This window comes from Argopecten irradians, chromosome 2 (assembly GCF_041381155.1).
Source record: "Argopecten irradians isolate NY chromosome 2, Ai_NY, whole genome shotgun sequence".
Taxonomy (NCBI): Eukaryota; Metazoa; Mollusca; class Bivalvia; order Pectinida; family Pectinidae; genus Argopecten; species Argopecten irradians.
Genome location: NC_091135.1, coordinates 25,255,592 through 25,282,129, shown reverse-complemented (window position 1 = coordinate 25,282,129; position 26,538 = coordinate 25,255,592). Strand labels below are relative to the sequence as shown.

Below are 26,538 nucleotides of genomic sequence, written 5' to 3'. Positions count from 1 at the left end.
GACTTGATTCCTGTTGAGGAAAAATGCTATCTTATTGTACAAATTACTAGTAAACATGCACACCTCGTGCATGTCGCATCTGATACTTCTGACCGAATGTGTTTGTTATTTTAACCTTAACCTTTGCCTGCTTATTACAAATTTTTATCGACTTACCGACATTCTCACATCGCAGCCCGTTTCACACATGGGAGGACATCCTTAAATGACTCTGGTTTTCAGGACGTTAGGACGTTTAGCCAATAAAATCATATCATGATGCCTATTTATTTAGTCTATAAAAGGGGTAATTTCTGCTTCTGAGATCATCATTATAAGAGTGGAACGACTGGCTCGCCCGTTGTCAGTATAAATGACCAGTGTATCATTGGCAAAAAGAGTTCATTAAAAATATGCCACATTGCACTTGCGTTTGCTACAGTGTAACAAAAGGCAGTATCATGCGACCGGGTGACCATAGCTATCAATGGGGTGTTAAGCCATATAAACATTTACCCCTACCAAAGTAATCCGTATAATCTAAATACATGAATGAAGTTTATAACTAATGATGGAAGCTAAGGCTTTATTTTAATCGATTCAAAACTCTTACGTGTTTCTGAGCGATTTTGTGAAAACGAAGCAATATATAATACTACTAAGCGAACAATTACTATCAATAAACCAATCTTTATCGCCACACACAACGTGACCCATATGAAACAAATTCCAATTCAGAGAATTTAATATATACTAATATGAATGTTGTTATCTAATCTACCCCGTTATACATTGACTGTCACATGAACGACACCTCGTCCAGGGTTAGAGGTCATTACTTCCGGTCTGTAAGGTATTATGTCCTAACAGAGATTCTCTCGAAATTAAGTATCATTTGAAATTATACTAAAAACTACCATCGCAGAGAACAATGTGGGCTGGACATTGTATAACGATATGTATACTTGTATCTATGATATTATTCGTCGTTGACGGAAAAGAATGTGTGAAGCAAAATTCCTGTTCATGTGTACAGGATGATGGAGGTATAATCGACCTTTCGCCTATAGCAAAAAAGGATGGAACAGCATGGTAAGTATAATCGTGATTTAGAAGATAATTTTCATCTTATTCACAACGTTGGATAGATAAAAAAAGGTAAAGAAATGTTCGAAGCGATATTGTTAAACGACAATGAATGACGTCTTGTCGACTCTTGACATTAACGTCTTTTAATATTTTTAATTAGTCTACTTGGCATACAGTTTCGTAGTTTGAAGAACATCTCAAATCTCAATAAAACTAGATTTGAACACGGGATTTCCACCTATGTAACGATAGAAGAAATGTTAGCGAACAGACGATTGCTTTAATACTGTTTCCCTTCGCTTCAAGTGGAATGAATTAATCAGAAAGCGTTTCTTACGAAAGTAGCTGGTTCAACCGAAAAATAGATTTAAGAATAAGATTTCATAGAGAGGTGAATGTGTCGAAGCCTGCTGATTGGGTATAATGTGTGGGTCGGGCAATACATGTAGATGTAAAATTTGTAAAGAATTTTGATAACTTCAATTAACCTGAATAGTAACAAACGTTAACACGGTCCTCTGGGGGAATTTATTTGGTTCTGTGATCTCAAAACGGCCGGGTATTTTCCCAAAATAGCACCAGTTGCGTTTGAACATTCGGTGTCACATGTGACAGCTCTGCCACACACATAAAAGGTTGTGCATTACCTTTTTTGCTTGTTTGTTTGTTTAAATGCACGTCCTATTAACAGCTAGGGTCACGTAAGGACCGCCTCCCATGTATGCCTATATCAATTGTCCTATACCTCCGCCATTTTGAATCATATGACCTTGAAAGTGTTCAATATATGTGTCTGAGATCATGCTCTTTCACATCCGATTCAAAACCTTTCTCATGGAAATTTCGATAAAATTTCCGTTAAAAACGTGAACGAAATGCTATATGCGGAGGGCTATATTTCCGCCAAAATAACAAAATAAGAAAAAGGAACAAATTGCTATTTTTGGAGAGCTTTATTTCCGCCATTTTTCTATATAACCCCTTTAAAATCCATAACTTTTGAAGACAAAAGTTCATACAACATATATATGAAAAACCAAGACTGTACACACAGGTTTAAAGGCGCTGAAAAGTCTTCCGCAAGGACAAATAAAAATAAAAATTTCGATTTTTGATGTCCAATATCTCCGCCATTTTAAATCATATGACCTTGAAATTGGTCATTCATGTGCTTGAGAGCATGTTCTGTCATATACGCCCTTCAAAACATTTCTATGGTAAAGTTCATTTTTGACCTTTGTTTGACCTCATTTGACCCTCTAGCGAACTCTTGACCTAGACATAATCTCTGATAACATGTAGTAAGAAAAAAACGTTCAATATCGCGATCTACCTAAATAACAAAACGCAGACGTTGAACAGCGTACGGTTATGAAGTTATGAAGTTATGAACGTTTAAAATTTGTTCGAAATAAGTTGTTTTTTTACGTCTGTGACCTTGACCTTGAACATTTTTGTGAAAAATCGAACGTACGTTTTTAGAACCCATGCACGTACATAGCGTATCCAAAGTTGAGTGTCGTAGCTTGTTTGGTCGTTAGATATCCTGCTAACAAGATTTGTGTTAATAAGAAAAAAACAGAAAAATAATAAGAAAAAAACAGAACAATAACAAAAGGGATTTCCATCCGTAAATGGAAATCCCCAAAAATAAAAATAAAAGAATTTTAATCACGTGATGAGCTAGTGTTTCAATAGCTGAAGCGGTCTTCGAAATCCAAATGTGTAAAGTTATGGACATTGTATACATCCAAACAACATCACGACATTGTTAGACAAATTCTGATTTATCAACAACACGTTCCTTAAGAATGTAGGTCGATCATGTAATCAGCATTCAAAATGAGAGGTCTAGGTGATATATGTGTATACTAGTAGACGGTAACATTGTTTATGGTGAAGAATGAGGAAACACCTTCGTTTTATTTACAGGTTTGCTTCAATCAAAGATACAAATACTATTGCTAATCGCTTCTTCTGGAATCCATGCAACAATTTCACAGAAGGTTCCTGTGTCGACGTGGCGGTATGTAACATTTTTGTCTGAAGGTATATATAAAAAACAAAATCAAATTATACACAGCAAACCAACCAAATGTTTAGAATTGCCAGTAGAAATCTTGAAAACGACATGTTTGAATATCATCTCCTATATTCTTTTAAAAACAATCGCGCTGAATTCTCTGTCCTATGATTATTTAATTTAACTTTGTCACATGTAAAATTCTATTTATAAATTGTTTTACCAATTACTGGTAATGAACTTATCATTTTTAGATGTAAATGTGTTTGCATCTACAGCTTAGTGAAGTGGTTCTGATTATGTCTTTTAAAAGAGTGGCGTTTTGTTCTCAAAATAACATTACATATGTAACGGGAGGGGTGAACTCACGCGTGCACCCGCTCCGCGCACAAGTGTGTACTGATCAACCCAGGTTCGAATTGAGTTCTGATGTTATTTAGTACGGTATTGGCTATTAGAAGAATGAACAAAGGCGTTGAAATACTGACATTGACGTTTATTACAGAGACATAAACAAACAAAAGTAAACAATTACCGCAGCGGTTCAACTACACATACATGTTGACATGGCACTCTACACATGACATATACAAATACTCTTTGAGACCGTCCCCCCAACCCTCATACCGCTACATTCCTATAAACCCCCATGCATACAAAGTTTTACCAACGACCACCCACCCGAGTTATACCTAAATAAGAGAGGGAAAGAAATGTGACCGTCGGCTGACCAAGTCAATCGTAATAGCGGCGAACATACCTGCAAACGCGGCGTAATAAATAAGCTCCAAGTACACAAATCCAAATAACCGTCCAATCAGAAGACCGAATCGAACGCCCTGACTAAATAATCTCGGACCCAAAGTACTCTTGTAACAGGAGAGGAGAAAATGTAGCGGCCAGACCGGGATTCGAACCTGGGACCCTCAGAACACTAGCCGAGTGCTCTATCGCTACCTGGTCACCGATGATCGACCCAGTCCAATCCCGCTACACTCATCCCTCCTTTCTCGAAGTCTTCGCCCTCGAAGACACACGAGACCCTTCCAAACACCACCACCATGGGTTATTTAGTTGGGCGCCAATTTTGTAACAGGAGAGGAGAAAATGTAGCGGCCAGACCGGGATTCGAACCCGGGACCATCAGAACACTAGCCGAGTGCTCTACCGACTGATCTACCTGGTCACCGATGATCGACCCAGTCCAATTCCGCTACACTCTCACTCGTAAACGAGGAAAACGTGCAAAGTGTCACAAGTCACCAGACAGAACAGGCGGCAAGTGCTAACTTTGGCTATAATTTGCATTACAATAATCTTAAACATCGCGAGACATATGCCTAACAACGAGAGGTAAACAAATAGGAAACGAACTGACAGAAAATTAAGAAACTAAAACCAATCCCGTTACACCTATACTTAATCTAGGTATGTAGGGAGGAAAGCCAGATACCTAACTCAACATACTATGACGTTGGAACACAGGATTCATCGTTTTTCATCTACAGAAATGACGAGGATCTCGTTCTAGGATATTTGGGTGTAAACAGGTAAGTGATTATAATCAATATGTATTTATGATTTCAGAGATTTGTTCACTCGTTTGGCGACGTCCGTCGCTGATTGGGACATACGATGGGCTTTAATAGTCTTCTATTCTTTATTTCCATATAGCAATAATCTTATCTTTCGTATAGGCATGCTTATAAATTCACCTATTTGAGAGTATACATACTTATATACAAACTTGGGTTTTAGGGAGAGAAAATATAAATCTGTTTGTTATCCCAATATGGACAGATCGACAAATCTCATGCTGGCAAGTAAAAAGGTTTCACTTGGATTGGTCTATGTAATCTACCCATTGAATCCTTAGGAACATAAGGGAACATAAAGAGTGGGACAATCGGTTAGAAATAGCATTATCATGCAAGTAAATAATGTATGAAGCTCCATATTACCGTTGGAAGGTTGTGATAGGATTAAGATTTTCGTCGATTAAGAAGAAAACACGTACATGAGTTATTGCATTTTGAACAACAACGTGGCTGGTAAATCAGACCAAGATCAACATGCAATGTTGAGAAGATAAATGAAATAAATCCACTCAAACTGATATCGAGTACGTTAGCTCACATCATCAATATTTATTATTTTGCCTTTATTTAGAAAAAATAGATTTCCGAAATTCCAAATAATAGCAATAAAAGAAAATGACACCATATTGGATTTCTACCTTAGGCATCTAAGTAGGTCATGCTTTTATGTTTGGTAATCTAAACATATGTTTGTTTGATTCATATTGCTATACTAGATTCGTTTGAAAATGTTGAATATTATCATTTTGTCAGCACAACAATCATCACGCTTTACTGCACAGCCAATAAAACAGATGACCTGTTTGTTATTGGTGAAAATGTCACTGGTTCACAGATTTATGTAAGTACAGCAAACTCTAATTGTTACATAATTTTCTTTACAAGTAACCTAGCATTTTATACCGAAATACAGAAATGGTACATATTATTATATATTGAGAAGAAACGACGCGACGGCGAAACTATCGTGCTTATTTACATACCTAGAGCTTTCAACATTCCTCAAGTCATGAACCTTTATTATTTAATTATATTTTTGATATGTTTTTCAATTAGCGAATGCTTCATTTTAAAATGATAATCCAGAGTTAACTATTTTCGATCCTGAAAAATAACGCTGCCTATCTCATGCAAAATAATATTAGTAAATTCAAGAATCGACTACATTGCAATTAATGGGAAACAAATCCACTATTATTACCATTTTGTTCATCAAGTAATTATTTAACAATTTTTTGTAGAATATGGAGTTACGGAGTATCCACGCATGCGCTTACTATCCTGTCGTACCAAATCCCAGCAGTGGTGGTGACAGTGGTGGTTTATCGGCCGGATGGGTTGTGTTTATAGTGTAAGTTGCATAATTTGTTAGCAACGCAACAAAATAATCTGCTATATTTAAGAACAATTATGTTCAAATGCATCTTTTCGTTCTTAAATTGTATTTAAAACAACACTTACCTTATTTGTAACAAGATGAATATTGCTACACAGGAATTGAATTATGGTGACGTCTGCGTACTTCAATAGGAATACTAGTTATGTAATGGATTGTAGATTCATGTTAATGAAATAATCCTATAAAATATAATAACATTAATGTAATAATGTGATACGATGCAAACTACAGTTGTCACTATTAATTTTTTTCTTGGATCTAATCTCCACGATCACGATTCGAGGCTCACGTAGGTGACAACGGTACCCATGTAGAGTATGTGGTGTTTCCTAAGGTCTCTTTGGTAGTTCCTTGTTATTGTGCCTGTTGCACCCATTGCATGATCAAAAGTGACGATATTTTGCATATTATCATGTTTTTTCTTTAAAGGACTTTCTTCATGTCTCCCTTACCACAGCACCTATAGCCCGAGTTCAGTTTTCGCATCTGTGACGAAAGATATGCCCCTAGACACACCACAGACTTATGCCACTACTTAGCGTTCAGGATAGTTTTTCTTTTACCATTGAGTTGAGCTGATTTACTGGAGAGTAATGTGATATGGCACATCCTGTTCAGTAAAGTAGTACTTGGTGTCGCTGCTTAGCGTTCATCATAAAAGAATGGAACGACTGGTTTTCCCGTCGTTATAATGTGATTGGTTGGGATGTACTGTATGTTGCACATGTTCCATTACGTTAACACTATAAAAAAGGCGGCAAAAGGTCAACTCGTACATCTCGACACGATCTAAACATACTGCAGTCTCCCAAAATACGCATACACTCACTTCCATCATATCATGGGAGGCCGTACGTACTTGACCCTAAAGATTTAAGCATAATCAAACACCAATCATTTCGTTATAGGTTATTGGTAGTGGTGTGTTGTTATTTCCTGGTTGGTACTGTCTACAACAAAGTACAAAACAAAGCAGAAGGTTTGGAGGCCATCCCCCACATAAGTCTGGTAATGGGAGGATGTTCCTACGTAAAGGTATGTGGCACATGGTATTATTTAAAATATTATAATTTAAATAATTTATTTAAGATCTAACTTGATGTTACCTGTGTAAAATTGCAAATTAAGGTACAATGTATATCCGACTTATAATTGCTTTGTCATTTAAATGCTCTACTGAGAAACAAATTTCGGATGGATGTTTCTTTTTTTGCACATTTGATGGAAAAGCTATTGCTTCAACTCATATTTGCATTCTTTTATCAAAACATTGTTGCTTTGATTCCAGGGATGTTGTTCTGGCCAGGAAAAGAGTCGTTCACAGTATTCGAATGTGTAATGGTCAACCAAAGGAGAAGCAGTATGAAAGGACTCATATGTTTGCTATGAACACTACATTCCATGATATTAATAATTACCTGAACAAATACTCGGGCGTTAATTTATGTTATTACATTTATCTGAGTGCCAGCCCTTTTCATTCACATAACAAACACCACAGATAATTCTGCGTGGACAGGTTCTTAATCATGTTATTGCCAACATAGAGCCTTGGCTATTATTTTGTTCTTAATGTATTTTAAATATTTATATAAAATCTTATATTAATTCGGATTGTTTTCTTGCACTTACAAAATATCTGGGTGTTTTAATGTTTTGATTCAAATACGAATGGTCCATGATATATACATATTGATATTTTTTTAATATATTTTAGGTGACTATCATAAGACATGTTACATTTGATATGAAGGATAGGGATATTCTACCGGTGGGTCACAACATTTTGTGATCCGGAGGGCATAATATCACTCTCATTCATTTCCACCTAAAAAAATATTTTTCCCTGAGATACATCGACGTTTTTATTACAATTAAAATAACGCGACTGCTTGTCAATTCTTCGAAAATTGTGTGATACTTTTTAACGCAAATCGTTGTTGTTTTTTTCTTTTATAGTTAACATAGTAAAACCTGTTTTATTTCAGAAAATAACGTTAAAATTGTACCGAAAATGATATCAACTTAGTAGACGTAGTGGCGTCACGAGTTTTTATTGCATAAACTACCATGTAATACAGTCTCAGGCGACATGAATGGGATAAATCAGTATTAGACTCGTAAGTATAAGAGAAATGATCAGAATATACAGAGATTTTACATATGAGAATCCGTGTTTTTGTATTGAAACGTAAGAGGGTTCATGCGGTGCCTTATGGACTAAACTATTCCTGCAGGCCTTTTCATAATGCACTTATTCTTCACTGCAAAACTTCTTGTCGATATGAAAGTTTGTGAGTTTTGAAAAAGTGTTGAGCATGTGTGAAAGAAACAAAACAAATAACGTCATTTGTTGTCAAAGACTTAAATAACCTAGAAATAATGTTGTTTGCTTTTTTTCTGGTATATTTGACATCTTTGATTATATCATTTACCTAATTAATCTTTTTTCTTTGATGTCAGTTAATGAAATAATAAACTTCTTCAAACGAACTACCCTTGAATGTGTGTACAATATACGCTTACATGAAACTATGCTACCTTACATTTATATACAATAAAATGTTTTACATTATATGTTTGAATACAACCAACATTAATGCTTTTGTTTTATTATTTTCCTTTCTTGACTTATATTTATACACTAAGTTGATTTTCGTTAATTGTTACTTTCCATCGTCATTCGTACATTACACATATCACGATTCGGCCTTTTTGTTTGTTTTCGTCTTTTGCAACATATATACAGTCCATATGTTTAGGCGAAAAGAAAAGAAACCTGTAATTTATGACATTGATGTTTTTTCATATATTTGGTTTGACGGGAAGTATACGGCAACGTGCCGTGCACATGGTTTTATATGAGTATTATATTGCAAAAGAAACTATGAAAAAATAAATTCAATTGACATTGAATGAGTAATATTGTATGCTAAATATAATCATGATTAAATGATTTTGGATCAATTTATCATGTTTTGACTATAAAATATTAATTAGTGCCTTTTTGTTAATGAAAACATCACTTCATGTTATTTACATTTTTAAGTAAATACGCGTTACCTCATCCTGACAGTATGAATATCAGCTAAAAGCAGATAACAAATTATTTGTGGTAGAAACAGGTCAGATGACTGAGGTTGTTAATTATGGAATATACTCCATATCCAGCAACCACTCACTGTGTAACCTCTATATATACAGTCAAATATTGTAAACTGGAATAATATTTGTACTATTTCTAGACATAGTGAAAAACATAAATATTTTTTGCGGATTTCTTTCCTAATCCCAAAACTAGGATTTTTGTCCCTGATAGACAATGGCATCCGATGGAAGAATTGGAAGATTAATGTTCAGATAAAATAATATGAAAAACATAACTTATAAGAAACTTTCTAATTATAATTAATAGCAAGCTAGTAATTAAATATTGACCCGAAAAACACTCAAATGCAGTTCACGTTTTTTAAGTCATTTTTATTTCGCCGATGTTTACAATATATATTGCTGGTGCTACTGAAATATAAAGCTAGAGGCAAATCATGATACACAACAGGTTCAGAGAGTTGATTTATTTTTACAAAATAATTCCAAAACCTTTATCATAGTACGCCTGTGATTCTGTTGGCACTGGCTGGTACATGATGGTATCCCTGGAAAGTCTCTTTTTCGCGCCCCGGATAACCACCGAGCCCACCAGGACAGCTAGTATCAGGGTCACACACACGCTGTTTAGGGAAGGAAAATTACATGAGTTATACAAAGACAGAAGATGGTTGTTAGAAAACCATTCCGTTCTTATGTGGAAAAAGACGTCACATACATAAAATGACACTTCAAAAAACTGTAATGTTACATTTTGTACTTTGTTATAAAATCAAATCAAATGATCGATGATTTACTTCGTAGAAAAGTACAAGGGCATACAGATTGAACGCACTTCAGAAATTTTCGATTCTTTCACACAGCAAGTTAGTCTTTTTTATGAAATTTGTTAAGGCAAAAAGAGACGATAAGACTAATAATGAGCATGCTTACAGAATTGCAAGAAGAAGAAGTACTATTAGACTAACAGTCTCCGGGGTTGGTTCTGGACGGGACGTCATCGTTACCACATGTGGAGCCGGAGGGGTAGTGAAATCTAATTCTTTTAGCGGTATTTCATCCGTCGTTTGAAACATAGAATTGTCATAATCGAAATCCTCAATCTCGCTTTCATTTCGTGGGCATGCGTATTTTGTCCATAACTGTAACCACTATTAATATAAAAGACGTGAGTTAGTATGTATAAATGACAGGAATCGATAAAACCAAGAGATATTCAGCCAAACCATTAAATATCATATATGGAAAAATAACGATTCAGAGTCTATACTTACTGTTGTATTATCTCCCATATATCCTTGTACATAAAATGTCCTTTCAGTGGGCCCATCCGAACAATACAGGGTAAGTATTGTTCTACTATTAAAAAAAACAACGGGAGTCAAGGATGCTATTATAATGATGGTATTCAAAGCCAATCATGTTTGACATATTGTATCTCAATATTAAATAAATAAAAAAAATGCAAAATGCATTATCTAATCGCCACAAAACGATGTCTGTGAATACTGTAGCAATTTGCAAAGAATTGTTGATTTTATGCATTTTAAAATAAGAAAAAATTATAATGCAATAGGCTCAGTTCTCACATAATATCAGTTATCTTCCGTAGAACAGAATGCTGTAAATGTATATTGCTTTTATCGCAAGTGAATTATTTTTCGACCGATCATACCTAATCATGAATGGACGTAGAAAACCAATATTGGGAACAAATCTCTTGAATCGTTTAGAATAATATTTAATGAAACTCTGTATATATTACTTGGATGGGTATCTTACTAGTTTTTGGCTTTTGAAGTGTATACAATAGACAGGTTTCCGTTGTCAAAGTGGCCGAATACCGCTGACTTGTGATCGCCTAAATCCCGGAATTCAGATGTTCCTTTTTGACTTCTACATACCTATCAGTAATAAAACAAAGTTACGCTGTTACATTATAAATCTACTGATTATTACCAATTAATATATCTAAATAATCCCTTTTTGGACATCGAATTATGTACTTACCTGTTGAAATCTCTTATACATCCATTTCATCGAAAAAGTGTTTGTAATTGTACATATGTAATAATGGTTTCACCGATTATGATGAATAACAATAAAACGACTAGTTTTCGGAATTTTTTTTCCAAATAAGTAACTAAATTCATTTATAAATCTGATAGTATCATCTTACGGCCACATCTTTACAGGCACTGTTGGCAGGTCCTTCACTGAATCCATAGCAGGGGTTGAATGAGTATGTAGTCCCATCGCCACCCTCGATTGGAACATTTAGATACCTTATATAAAGAAAGTTGCACTCTCGATCAACGTCAAAATAATCCCAATGACGGAACAAGTCCAATGTCCAATATAAAATAGTTTTCTATAATATCGAAATGATTGTATTTTGCTTAATAAATATCATTTGTTTTCTGTTTTCCTGTTAAAGTGATTATTTGGTTTGTGATATAGCACTATAAAATGGGCAAGAGTTCCACTATAAAAGAAGACACAACACAAAATTATAACAGTCTTCCATAACACACACCTCGCACTTCACACTCTTACACAATGCATGCATGGGATGCCATCCTTACATGAAACTGGCTGTTAATAGGACGTTAATTAATCAATCAAACAAGGTTTGTTTTTTATGGATATCTAATATAACATTTACTCGGTACCATGCTTGGAATCGTTCATGGTACTATGACCATTAACCATTCCCCGTATGCGCTGTGATAGACAAACACCTTACAATTAGACTAGAGTAATTTGAGGATATACTCTAACATAAAATATTCCATACCTTGGTGTTCCATCGCTATGTGCGAGAGGTCTAAGGTCTACGAATCGTCCAAATTCATCCTCACATATACAAGGAGAGATCCTCTTACACTTTTGGGGAATCTGTGCCGAGGCTAGTTCGGTAATTCCCAGCAATACCAATAGTATTGGTATCGAAGCAAGTAGTTTATTAGACATGATAAAAGTTCTTCACTTATACTTGTAATATGACTTACACATAATACCACTATATATGTATTATATACACATATTGTATACCAACAATAAGCAGATAAATATCAGAGCAACGTAATGTTTGCAAGTTGATGTAGATAGATAACAATATACAGGTGTTATCATATACGAGGTCATATTAACTAGGATGATATTTCATATCTTGTTTAAGGATATACAAGCTAAATATTATTTTGGTTACGTAATGGTTGAGTGGGTAGTTAAGACTTTAAAAGTTTCTTGCAAATCTCAGTCGTGAGCTAGACGCCAATGCGACATAATTATAACCGTAGATCGGCGAAGTATTTACAGTCTTTCACCTACAAACAAAAGTTAGCATTTCCGTAAATGACAAATGTGTGTTTTCTTAGGCACTGGAACGATCAGACCGAGCTGGACATTAACAAGTATTTCCTCCTTCTACAACATGTATAAGACATATATATTGATGCCTAAGTCAAGATGTGCATTCTTTACAAACCCACCTGGTGTCTATCAATAGATATTAATTGAATAACCCACCAAAATTAAATAATATCAAGTTATATATTCGAATCTACCTGGTCCTTGAAACAAAAAGCTAAACAGAGCAGTGATTAAATAAAATTATATTTTATTATTTTTAAAACTCCTTTAACATTTAGGTAAAACATGTAAAAAAAACAAAATCCATAAATTATAACTACTGAGGCAAAGCATTTTATATGGTCTTATTGTTTGTAATTTATTGTTGTTATTAATGGCATCAAAACGAATGTCATCTCTTTATATTTTTTTCCATACTAAATCCGATATTCTGATTGGCATATTCTTTCTTCATAGTATTCTTCATATACTATGAAGAAAAAAATCCGAGAATGGCGCGAAAACCCGACGTTATTATGACGTCACTATAGGGACGTCGGTGTTGCGTATTGATTTAGAAAAAAATAATCCATTGGAAAATCAATGGAATCGTAAGTTTAGTCAAGTAGTCTTAAAAATTAATTATAAGCATTGATGTATCTATTTTTTTCACTTCATTGGGATCTGAAATAAATTTTGTTTACAAATTTTTGTTTGAATCCTCTGAGCGGATTCACACAGCTTGCAAACAAACTTTTCTTTCATACCTCGATGAAGTTAAAAAATACACATATCAATGCTTAACAGTTAAAGATCTATTTTCTATTAATGGCAAATCAGATTCCAAATTAAAATTATATCGTTGTGGTATGTTTTGATTAAAAAATATAAAACAATATTGTGTAAAACAAATAACAATTAGAACATTATTTACAACACAAATTTCACATATAGAAACCTGAATGAACATCCGAGAACCATACTTAATTGCCTAAACAAATAATTTAATTATCAAAGTATGCAATAAATCATATAAAGAAGTAAAAACATAATATATTTCTACATTGATGTACATATGTAATCTAATCTTTGAACAAATAACCATTTCACTATAGAACAGAAAACAATCATTACCTACATCAGATAGACTATCAACTATGACGTCATTTCTCCGTATACATCATTTTTAAATAAATCTCCTTTTTCTTCTGTATTTTGCTGCTCGAAATGGACAACATTGTCTTCGTCGTCATCTATCACGGGTTGATAGTATACATTTCTACCAAACATAGGGTGTCTGGTCCGGTAGTACATCACGGTTCCGGCCAGGGCTGCCAGTATGAGGATAGCCACCACTCTGTAACAATAAATCAGATACTGTATTGTGTTGTCTTTAAAAATAAAACACAATTGAAGCAATACCAGGTACACATTGATTCTGATATTGTTAAACCTTACAATATGCAGAAAAGGATAACGATGATGATGTCGATTGGCGTTTTTCCTGGATCTCCCAACAGCTCATCTAAATCCTCAATCTCATGTTCGTCTTTAGGACAACAGTGTTTGCTTCGTAGTTGGAGCCACTGTCAAATGCAAAATACAAAATAAATAAATTAATATTCTAGTTCATCGATTCAAAGAATTATTTTCAGCTCTGTGAGAATGTGTCATTCCTTGAATTCTATTTCACTTAAATTAGCTTTTGTAACTTTTTACTAATTTCGTTATTTCAAAAGCAAAATGATTCCATCAGTTTCAACAAGTTTTATGTTTGTTTATATACATGGTACAATACCCAATACACTTGCCCTCGGTTTGGCCTATGGGTGATATTTAAGCTCTGATTGTATTTGGCAAACATTATCATTAATGTTTTAGTCAATTATTCCTTTTGGCGGTAATATATGTGCACTTTTTCTACATGTTTGCGCAAACATTTGAACCGTGTAAAGCTCTAGTTAATTTTACCAGGTAAACAATGGCTGTTTTGCGGTTAAATTCAATGTTAATCCAGGACTAACCACATGCATTTAATAGATTTCAGGTTTTATTTACCGATTGGTCCTTAATGATATCGAGTCAACTTTTATTTCTTTATATTTTCTTTCTGTTTTTTACAACTTACATAGTTATGATTGCCTATGTCTCCTATTACCCTGAAATAGCCATCTTCTACGTCTTCAGCACAGTATAAGATAACTGATGTCGTTCTGAAATGAAATTATCATTGAATTAATACTAAATTTCATCTAAATAACGCGTACACATTTCCATTATGAACGATAGACAACAATCATGTTCATTGCTTAGAATGATGTATTTGCGCATTACCGTGTTAGTTTGTATTAATTGTGATACCGTATACTTGCGAGTGTTACATTATACTGACAAAAGAGTATTAAATTTTAGCACACATAACAATGACACAGCAATCAATTCATTAATCAATATTGTATTCCTGTAACAAATGCGTGTTATGGAAAAGACTTGCATTATACATGTACATTACACTGATATATGAAATATACAAGTGTATGATGTACTTTCTATTTTTTAAAAGTATTGCTATGACAGTGTATATAAGTAGAGGAAACAATACCTACATCTTGTATCTATTTAGTGCTGCTCCAAACACTAGCGAAAGGTTTCCATTGTCTCCGTGACTAAAACGGGCCGTGTCCTGAACACCTATACCAATGAACCGTGTCCGGTCTTTGTTTGCTTGACACACCTGGAGAATAGAAACAATTGTTTGAATTTGTTCAGTATGTTGATAATTATGAAAATAAAGTTGGTTGTAGTTGGGTTTCTATAAAGAAATAACTGTTATACACCTTATTATCATATATCGTCATTTAGGAACATCTTCTATGTATGCCGTAAACGTTTTGTGGTTTTGCGGACTGAACTTTCTTCCTGTTGACTCATCGTATCATCAAGATAGCTCTTGCTTTTGCTTAACTATCTTCCCCTATCCATCATTGAAAATTTTGTCAAAATACCATTATCACAATTTATCTTAAGCGCGACCGAAAGTCTGTCTATTGAATTCTGCAAAGAGCAGCAACTAGTAGTTTTGTAGTTTTGTATACCCATGCTGTTAGGGACAGAACCAGGAGCCACTCTAATAGTAGCTAGCCATATATATGAGGTGTCAAATGAGGTATTTAAAGAGCTAGATATATTTGCCGTATATTTATATATTTGTATCGGCGAATCAAGATGAGCTCTTCGTATGTCACTTACCACCTAATGTCTTACAATGCATAGGTTTTAATTTTGCACCGAAAAATATCATTTCATTATTACAGTGTTTCTTATACTTGTAAGGTGAATACTAAATCGCACATTATATGACGTACCGATACATTTTGACATGAGCTGTTTTTCTTGCCTTCGTTAAAGCCATAGCAAGGATTGAAGGAGTAGAGGTTGCTATCTGTCCCGGCGGTCGGATGATCCAAGAATCTGTAAAAATATCAATTATTCCTCTAACATTCATCCTCCATTCATTTTCTTTTACATTTAGTATAAATACAGATTTAATTTTAATTTAAGGTATGAGTATTACTGGTGTTGATCATGGTTGTTTAATGTTATAAAGAAGTAAATTATTTAGATTTACTGAACAATACATTTTTTCAGTATGTATGATTATATTTGATTTTTACTATTCTCTGTTATCATTCGTGGATAAGAGACCTTAATTAGCATCAATTGATGATTTTTCTGTGAGGTTAAAACGTTTGTGTGATTGTAGCAAATTTCCTGTTCGTTATTTATATTTGGTTACATCCCTTTGTGCAATACGTTTAGCTGAATGGCTATAGGCTTATTCACACGTTTAATATACGCCTCACGACTAAAATTTCATAATTATGAGTCTAAATTGCATCGAATGCAGAATTACTAGTTTTATGATAATAACAGAAAAACAGTAAAAAATGTACTTACTTTGGTGTTCCATCTTTCTTAGCCAGTGGCCGGAGGTCGACATATTTACCAGTTTCATCTTTACAGACACATGGCGATATCTTCGTACATGTCACTGGTATATGGTGTTTTCTACTTAATACGACAACCACTGAGCAACTTATAAGATATATTGAAATAAGATATCTCATTATGGCGTTTAAGATTATTTATTGTGAGTGAGCATTATATCATAGCTATGTTTAACTGTAGTTATTATTATCTATTTTGTTTACTGCGTTCAGATTCCATAGTACAACTGAAGCGATAAATGCTTGATAAAGGTACAGATAGCAATCAGTTATATATATATAGAAGCAGGTGCCCACTGGATAGCACCGAGGCTTCTGAATGATATGAACACATGAATGCGGAGTTCCCAAGCCACCGGGAGTTACTTCCCTTGGACTAATATAATATTTGATGAATACTAATGCACGCATTTATTCATTTAAATGACGAGACTTTAGGAAAATTTTGTTTTCTGTTCCTGCTGTGAAATGGCTGTTTCAAAAATAACAATATATACTTGCAGACAAATCATACGTTTGTACCTCTATATATGATCTGTTACATTCTTTGATTATATAATAATTGTATTATTTGATGGAGATATAATATAATTGTAAATATATAGACATTTGCTGGGATGGTTATGTAACTCAAGATATGTGGATCTTGCTTTTTGAACACACATTGAAAACGCGATTCTCGCCATTTTTCAAGGCCTAAATATTTCTTTCATATGCAATTGAAAAGGTTTGCTGGTTTCATCCCGGTTTTACGGCATGTTTATATTAAGTAATCAAACCTGATTCTCATTAAATTCATGGCCTTACCTAGATTGAAATTCAATTTGTGGGCCGTCATGACCAAATGATTGGGGTTCTCTAATATATAACACTATTCCTCTACCTTTGAATTTCGAGTTTAAATTTGGACGACAGTTTGGTCAATATTGAAAATGAATTTTTTTCCTCCTTTTTTCATTTTAAAATATTTTATTATGAATATATACTGCATAATGGGTAATTTTGCAGGTAATTACTTTTGCGATATTCGCATTAGAACGAAATTTGATAATTCATTGCATCAGCAAAATATTCAGAAATGCATTGCCATATATAGGAACAATAATATCAAAATATAGCAATCAGGGTTCAGTTGTTCAAAAGGTAATTAGCTTAATTACATGATTAGTGAAATTTTCAAATCTCATTTACTGCAAAATCTGTGATTATATATACTCTAAAATCGGCAGGTAGGAAAAATAATGAAATAGTTCAAAATTCTGTAAATAAACTATAAATTAGTATTACAAGAATTCATTTGATCTTGATTTGAAAATTGTCGTTAAACTGTGGTAAGCCTAATCACACTTTGAACAACTGGGTCCACAGAACCGAGCAAATTTATCTCCGTGATTACGTGGCGTATATAAAACCACAAAATATTAATCCGCGATTTTAAAGCATTATATAGTATCAGTTATAAGAATTATACAGAAGAGGTAGTTATTAACAAATTGATCCTATCCTTTACACATACTATTATCTATTTTCTTCTATTTTTTTCTATAAATCTTGATGAAACTCATCTGTTTCTATTTCTCATCTCATCGGATGGATTGCTTATGTCATATTTTGATTTTCAGTCACAACCTATATCTTTTTTCTATATCATACCATAGTAGCAGGTACGAGCGGTTTGCTTTCTTCGTTACAGTTTTCGATACTTTTCTGTCCCTTTATTTGCTTTTTTTCGTTGATAACACAAGGCGTTTTTTAATTTTGCAACAAGTTTGTCTTCTATCTTTTAAAAGGATTAACATTTATGTTTTAAGTAACGAAGTTGTGGTATAACTATAACAGTGTAAACTGCGAATTGTGTTTGTTCTATATCTACTTTTCACATTAAAATCAATTCCTGACCAGTTAATATTTATATTTTTTAATAATCCCATCTTCCGTCCTTATACCGCTCGAATTAGACAGAAAATGTTGCAGGGAACAGACCTTTGTAGACACTTTGTAATGTCGCACCCTTGGACATGCAACCTTATGGTTTATAGCAAGTTTACGGTATGTTAATAGTTATAACGGTTAGCCTGTGATTCAAAATCATCATTATTTACACCAATTATTGATTGTCTATCATATGTTCGAATTATGAATCTGAATCCTAATAAAATCAATTACATTTATTTTTTGAACCTTATATATTTGGACATCCTCTATACTCCAAGGGTTACTTAAAATTTAACCTTCGTTGGACTATATTATTAGTATAACTGGAGTCGAAACATGTAATTCATCGTCAGTTATAGAAACTCCCAGAGTATCGAAGATAAGTGTTAGTGATTAGTGGCCGATTACATGAGTTTAAGAACGGTATTACCAATATTTATCATATACTGAATATATGAAAGATAGACTCACTGAGTCTGCTTTGAAAAACGTAATTATTATGTTTCGCTTCAGCGATTTCTATTTCCAGAATTACAATGTAGTACAGATGCAGTTTAACCACTCTAAACATTTTTTAAACTTAAAAAATAATGTGCACGCGTCGTGTCAAAGTAAACCGATCGTATATGTACATAAATTAAACTATACATATCACGCTATTTACATCTAGCGTCATCCACGATGTCACTTAATATCATTTTCTATTAGATACTTGTGCCGCGACAACCGTTTGATACTTATTTTTCATTTACCTAACACAGACGTTAAATATAGTTGTGTATTTTTTGATATAATTACTTTAGAGATACCCCCCCCCCCCCAAAAAAAAAAATAAATAAAAAAAAATAAAAAGTCAAAAGTCCGGAGTCATTGTCGGTGTCGGTGTCCGCACTCCGTGTCGGACAAAATGGGAGATGTTTATTGCAAATAGACACAACAACAATATACCACAACCTCCAAAAACATGCAAACACCCACATAAGCAACATATCACATACATCCTAGCTATTTATAGGTCGTTAAGCGTATCCAAACAACTAACCAATCATTCTCCCATTGGCATCTGGGGTTTGAACGATTTATTTCGAAATGAATATATCTTGTATTCCGTCACTCTCTTTATGACGACATTGGTAATTGACTAAATAAGAAATCGGACGTTTTGTAAGATGTAAAACGCATCTAAATAAAGGAAATATTCTATTTTCATTCTAATTTTGATTGTAATACATGAACAAATCACAACCAACTGATACAGTAATAAATTAATATATTTTTTTATTTATTTTGATAAACATTTTATTAAAAAGACTAGTTATATTGACACTCTTCATTAGTTTAGATTATCTTAACAAATGTATAAAATGATCTCCTTATGGGTAAAACAATGTCATTATATATACAAAATATGACAAATATTATTCATTTTAATATCACAGATAAATGGTACATATATCACAGTTCATTAGCAAGTGTAATCTTCGCTCAATCGCGTAATAATTAATTACAATGTATACGAAAGAGATATCAACATCATGATGCACATATAATAAATACGAATTTTGTTAATTTACTGTACAGCTTACAGTTTTTTTACATTTAATGTACGTTCATGTTAACGAAATAGTACAAATTCTCCCTGCCAGCATTCACGATATACATGACCAAATACACAATTATAAGCCATAGAGATGTAAATATAGCAAAGATTTGAGAGTCCAGTTATGCGTATCTGATAATGTTCAAGGCTATGTTCAGTTTCGTATCAAGCGTAAGCAATATATGTTTAGTAATATGTGAATAGTAAAATTAGTCGTAGTTATTTCCCTTTGAAATTTTGAATCTACATTTTTATCATTGTATGACTCAACTTGGTGATTGTTAAAATAACTTCTGGACACAAATGAGTTTCTTAAAATTTTTAAGAAGAAATATATGGTAAATGCGATGATGAAAACATTCTCTTTGTCATAACACATCCGTTGATTTGGGGGAAATGGTTTGCTGCCTAAGGGGACACTTAATATTATGCACTTCGTTACTCGGCTGTTATTGTATCCAGATCAGAGGTCTGTGTCACTGTAACACAAATAGTAGTAGCAACTTCTAAAATTAAAATTCCAATAACATCTCAATCCATTAACAGTTTTCAGTCTTTCAACCAGAGTTAATCAATATTATATATATTTGCTATAATAACTGTTGTAAGAGAAGTTAAATAAAAACATTCCTATTAGCATAGCATGGATATAATTTGTTGACAATAACGATTATACAATATATGTTACATACTTTTCATGTACAATGTATTATGATATCAACTTTGCCAAGAATACAAATTATTCCAATGAAGACAGATGTTATTGTAGAACAAATTGAATGTTAGGGTGTATTAACAGTTTGATTGGTGTTTTATTCTTTATACTTTTGGGAGGGTCGAGGCTAAGGTTGTTTTTTTTTTGGGGGGGGGGGGGGATTGGTGGGTAAGCAGTCTCTAGGGAATAACTGCAATCTACATTGAAACTACAGGCACTGCAATTGGGGACGTTTACGTTTTTATTATATAATGGTAAGAATTGCGATTTCAATCATTCAAAAATAAAAACTGAATAACTTATGACTTCTCAAGAAAGAAAATACTGTCGCATAGATGCAATAACCTCAATTTCTTCTCACCGTCTGTCACATATTATGTAAATTTATTATCTAAATCTTTAACCTTTTACAAGTTAATGTCATTATTTATAATTACAATGACCACTTGGTAATAATTTCAATATTAGTGGATTATGAAACAAGAGTAAAAATACTATCTCACATCCCTAAATTGTAAATAGCTACATGTATAACGGGAGGATATAAATATCATTTCACTTACTTGTTTCAATGCTTTTCAAATGATGGTTTTGGCACCAAATATAATTATAACGACTTTTTCTTTCAGCAAAATGTTAGGAAATAATATTACTTAATGCTGGTCAATATGCCTGTATATAAATTGTACAGAACGGATTGGGTTTTTATAAGTGTAGAAAAGCTGAACTAACGGACCTTTTATTACAGAAATCTACATTAATGATGTGTCTTAGTATTTTAGTCAAATCTACCAATACGGAGCAGGGTAAACATTTTCGCATTCAAATGTTTTCCTTTATTCAAGTGCTCTATTGTCTTGTCAAATATATTATACTACATTACATAAAAATCTACTGTATTCTACTGTTACAGGTACTATATATCTGGCTCAACAGCTAGTCACATGGGTTATAACATCCTTCATGACAAACAGGTGCCTCTAATACCGGCCATCAATTGGATGAATTTGTCCATATAACATTTATATTATATTGAAGTTTTCCATATAACATTTCATATTATATTGAAATTTTCCATATAATTTTTCATATTATATTGAAGTTTTCAATATTATGTTTCATATAATATTGAAATTTTCTATATAATATTTGTAACATAATTAAAAGGGGATAACTGTCAATTTATGAAAATTGCTTCACTGCTTAATCGTAATGGTATTTGGTGGTTAAGAATTAGTATGAAATGGAAATGAGATTCATATTGAAACTGTTACGCGGATAATAAACAGAGGAAAAGAAGTTTTAGTTAAAGGTTTCCATGCACTGTAAATAGAACATTGAGTTTTTATGTGGCATATGAACATGAGAGTGCTCTCAATGATTCACCTCACACCACTACAACGGTTTCCATGTGAACTGTGTTGCGACAGTATCGGAGCCAGAGGGATAGGGTGCAGGTATCAAAACTAAGCAAAGTCACGTTTTTACCTGCGAGAATAAGCTATAACTATCATACTCATCCTCGGATTTGTGAGTCACCTGAAATATTGCATAATCATTAAACATCGATATATTAAAACATTACTAAATGAACCAGTAATACCTATAATCGGAAATGCTACATTTTGATAAGTATTTCTTATAACAATTCCCCTGCCTAATTCCCCTTCTTCTATTGCACGAAAACCTATCGTAAATAATCTGGAATAAACACATGCCCCGCTTTAACACGGGTATACGGTTGGTCTACACCTTTTACAATACATTTATACATGTACAATTCAAGTATGTGTCTCGTGTAGACATGGTAAATTATTTCCTTATCGCCATGACCTTATGTTATACTCTGTATTAAAGCACTAGCATTTCCATTACAATGGAGAGGAAACATCACTATACTAGCTTCAAATGACAAGGAAATATTATTAATAGAAACTTTTGGTGTCATAAACATAATTTTACTTCATTTCTTATTTCAATATGCTTCCGAGTATTTATCTGTCCATCCATAATACTGTTTTTCACTTGACTTAATAACTAGTTTTGATTATGATACATAAAATTATGTGTTGAAAAATCCAAATTAATGTGTTTATTATTTATTAGAAATGATTTAGTTTTGTTATAACGTTTAGTTAAAAATCCGCTGGTATTTGGTTGTACATAAAAAAGGTGTTGTCGATAAGATCATCCTCATTCGTACAATTACAGAATGAACTATGTATTTCGATGCCATGAATACTCTAGCTTAGCTCTAATGTTTAGGAGCGGGCATAAGTAGCCGCATGATATCTTTGGCTTTGCCAACCTGTTCAAACTGTGGAAGGTCGTTCACAATATAGTGCCGCACATGCTGGTGATCTTTGACCTGCACTTTATTATCGGCAAACCTGCACATTCGCTTACGGATCCAAACTTTCCCGCCCGGCTTTGGAGTCACCTCGTCTTCCTGTAATCAGATAACCTCATCATTAATTTTTCCTCAATATATTCTATACGTCCATTACAATATATTGATAAGTGGCGATATTATGGCCAATGTGGTTGTAGATAGAAACTTCGTAAAATTAACTTTTTTTTTCAATATAAAAGTCAACCCTACAACATCATTATATTTCTGGTAAAGGGAGATAACTCGTTCTTCCTACACGCCATCTCTACTTATTGAATTATAGCATTATTAAATTGCAAGTATTAACATAGTTCATTCATATAATTCAAGTTCATTTATTATTTTATTCTGAATACATCCAATGCTAAATAGTGCATTTATGAATGATTAGTGTACAATATGTAAATATAACATTAGTATACGTGTTGTGTATATTATAGTCTGCACTAAATATAATTGTAGTAAGGAAAAGTTGAGGGAAGCATACTACTACTACACTAGCATATACTAGTACACTTTACAATAGACAATTCCAATCAAACTTCTGTGTGTGACAAATGATCCTGATACAAAAGTCATTATTCAATATAGAATATAGATGTTTGATTGTAACAAGATGCCATAACTTACACTATATTATGCACTATTTCTATTAGCACGCTAAATGCAGCCGGAAATAAAAGTAAATAAAACGAAGAAAACAAATCCTGTTTGAACCGCATTATACTGAACTTCTTTAACTCGAAGAGATTTTTTAAATTGATCGAAACAAATTTAAAAAAAAAACTATTTTGAGATATTTCGACATTTTTCCGTCACGATCCTACCGAATGCGAGATAATGAGGTTCAAGTGTACATGACAAAACTAAAGGAGTAAATAGAACTACTAGAGAAGAAGCAGAGCATGTAATGGTTAATACCTGTCTTTGTCGATATCGCCGATGCTATAGAAATAATGTATTCCCATATGTTAAATTACATTGCATTAAACCAATACTAATAAAACATTGAATATGAACAGTTATTTGTTATATATTAGAAAACAACTGAAAATGTATTCATCTATTCATTGAAAGCAATAATCAAAAAGATAGTGGATCAAATATTATTCGAAAGGATGGTTGAATAAAACATTAAATCATCCACACTTGAAGCAGTTAAACATGATTAATTATAAGTATTATATATATTAGCAAAGGTAAACCATTATATACCAAGATAGCATTACATCATTATACAGATTGAATCAATTAATAAGCATACATGATGGTTATGAATAGTAGTCAGAGCGAATGTCTTTGAATATACCACTTCTTTCTATTCAAATAAGCTTAGTAAATCTTAAGGTGATATTTGTTATTTACGTAAAATATTAAAAACCTGAACGGTTACAATACATTGGTTTATACACGTCAAACTAATAAAGGCCAACTCCAATAAATCAGATATAATAATAATTTTTCTCGTGGAATTCTGCAGTTGTAAACAATATATCCAAGTACAATTGTAACTTTATACTTTTTTAGACATTATGTAAGTAATTTTCCTAAATACAAATTTGTATAGACGTCTAATAAACAATACTTACCTCTATGTTATATCGTGCTAGCTTTGGTAAACCCTTTGACGGCCCTCCATGTTGAACGTTGAATGATTCGATCTTGTTTTCAAGCATGACCATTGCTTTGTTGTGAAAATCGATGTCGATTTCCTGCTGATAGGTCCCATCCTCCATTTGATTAGCTAATCGTTGCTGAATTTCTTCATTCACAAACTTCATCGCACTACCCCATTTTCCCTTCGGGGCCGGCTGGTTCGCCTCCTCCGCTCCTTCAATAGGAGGTAAAACAACTCTCTCACCAGTCACATTGTTTGGGAAAACTATTGCACCAGAATTAGCACTTTGTTGTTGTTGATGTTGTTGATGTTGTTGTTGATGATGTTGTTTTACTCGAGTCTGACTCCGATCAGAAGATGTTACTTTTATGGCAGGTAAAGCTACTTTACCGTCTATTGTATCCCCATTTTTACCATACAATCCTGATGATTTCTTCTGAATCACGATCTCTTCTTGCGTTCGTTCCTCAGTTATCATCGGTAAATCTTTCGGATTGACTGTTTCTGTTATAAGCACTGGTTTCTGTTTCCTAGGTGAAATTTTCTTTTGATCTTGCGAACTACTATTTCCTTGCACTGAACTAGTGTCACGTGGAGTTATGTCTACTTCTCTCACAGGGTTTTCTTTTTCTTTAGATCCCAACATTGTCATAAAACTCCTTGAATTGTCAATTTTCGGTTTAGAGTCCGTCGTTGGTACAATCGGTGGGAACATTTGCTGCGACTGATTAGACGGAGCAAGGGACACAGTTGACCCGTATTTTGACCCCAGTTTTTTACGAGCTGTTTTATTGTCCACTTGGATGACGTCAGCTTCCATCATTTGTCGTAGTGATTCCCGAATCGCCATTAAACTTCGAGGTTGTCGTTTCGGTTTATTACGTTTGTTCGCTCGAAGAGTCGATGTCGCAGAAGGTGTTGCCTTACCTTCTGCTTTCCTCTGTAGCTCCCTAGACTTTGCTTTCTCTTTCATCAAATCCTTGTAGTACAAAGTCCCTGGAACTATAGGCTCTACTAATGGAGCCTTTCCTGATTTGAATGCCTGAAGTAAGAATAGATTTTGCACTTCCTTATCGGGCAACACTTTCGTGGTCTTTAGTTTCGGCAGTTCCTTCGGTGGAGGTAAGGTTTGCTCATTCATTTTGAAATGCAAGAATTTCATAAGAGGAACCAAATGTCCGTGCTTTGAGTCCACACGCGTCTGAAGTTTTTCTATCACTTTCGCACGCATCACCTCTATGGTCGCTAGGTTCCTCTTTCCAACAAGCCTTTCAAAGTTCTTCGTATCGAGAATGTACACCTCAGTGTTCGCTGTACACTTCACCGTTTGCATGTATGTGGTGAAGTTCATAAGCGTCTCTATATCGCCTAGTACTTCTCCCGCCTGTACGCTACAGAGTTCTATGTGTTTCTCTTTCATCCATTTTTCCACTGCTGCATAACCTTGCTCACGTCTGATGATCGTGTCTTCAGTTTTTGTTTCCCATACGGATGGATCGTCGTACTTGCGAAGAATTGCTGCTCTCCTTGCTTCCCTTTAAAAAGAATTAAACAATAATTTATCAAAAGGAAGAAATTGGTACAATAGCCTTTTGCAGGATGAAATTCAATTAAAAAATATTGAAATAAAAGAAACAATGTCCTCTTAGTACAGATGATGATTAATGCGTTTTAGCAGTGAAATCCGTGTTTATATATAAGACAAAAACTTGATTATGTAT

The 26,538-nt window shown here is 33.6% G+C and overlaps 3 protein-coding genes across 14 annotated transcripts in view; 1 reads left to right on the top strand and 2 right to left on the bottom strand.

Moving 5' to 3' along the window:
- Nucleotides 1-791: 791 nt before the first annotated feature.
- On the top strand, nt 792-8,684 carry LOC138314917 (uncharacterized). The gene is made up of 7 exons (XM_069255556.1): nt 792-1,071; nt 3,001-3,094; nt 4,520-4,641; nt 5,443-5,530; nt 5,931-6,040; nt 6,997-7,123; nt 7,377-8,684. The coding sequence occupies exons 1-7, from the start codon at nt 911-913 to the stop codon at nt 7,425-7,427; spliced, it is 753 nt and encodes a 250-aa protein (XP_069111657.1). The 5' UTR covers nt 792-910; the 3' UTR covers nt 7,428-8,684.
- An 863-nt stretch (nt 8,685-9,547) lies between these two features.
- Nucleotides 9,548-17,818, bottom strand: LOC138316542 (uncharacterized). The gene is made up of 12 exons (XM_069258225.1): nt 16,508-17,818; nt 15,916-16,021; nt 15,157-15,284; nt 14,679-14,763; nt 14,009-14,136; nt 13,713-13,907; nt 11,994-12,179; nt 11,376-11,481; nt 10,979-11,100; nt 10,471-10,555; nt 10,130-10,347; nt 9,548-9,819 (listed from the first exon to the last, which is right to left on the bottom strand). Exons 1-12 carry the CDS (start codon nt 16,675-16,677, stop codon nt 9,669-9,671), a joined length of 1,680 nt encoding a protein of 559 aa, XP_069114326.1. The 5' UTR covers nt 16,678-17,818; the 3' UTR covers nt 9,548-9,668.
- Nucleotides 17,819-19,753: 1,935 nt separating this feature from the next.
- LOC138314914 (uncharacterized) overlaps nt 19,754-26,538 on the bottom strand; it is a 37,157-nt gene continuing 30,372 nt past the window's right edge. For 9 of the 12 annotated variants that reach the window (XM_069255543.1, XM_069255548.1, XM_069255546.1 and 6 more), the window contains 4 exons: nt 24,789-26,352; nt 24,121-24,144; nt 23,116-23,256; nt 20,961-22,346 (listed from right to left, as the gene is read on the bottom strand). In XM_069255543.1, the coding sequence (XP_069111644.1) occupies nt 22,284-22,346; nt 23,116-23,256; nt 24,121-24,144; nt 24,789-26,352 (1,792 nt within the window). In that variant the 3' untranslated portion in view covers nt 20,961-22,283. Of the gene's footprint in view, nt 20,572-20,960; nt 22,347-23,115; nt 23,257-24,120; nt 24,145-24,788; nt 26,353-26,538 lie in introns of those variants that run through there. The other 3 variants (XM_069255545.1, XM_069255550.1, XM_069255547.1) reach the window with 3 other exon arrangements.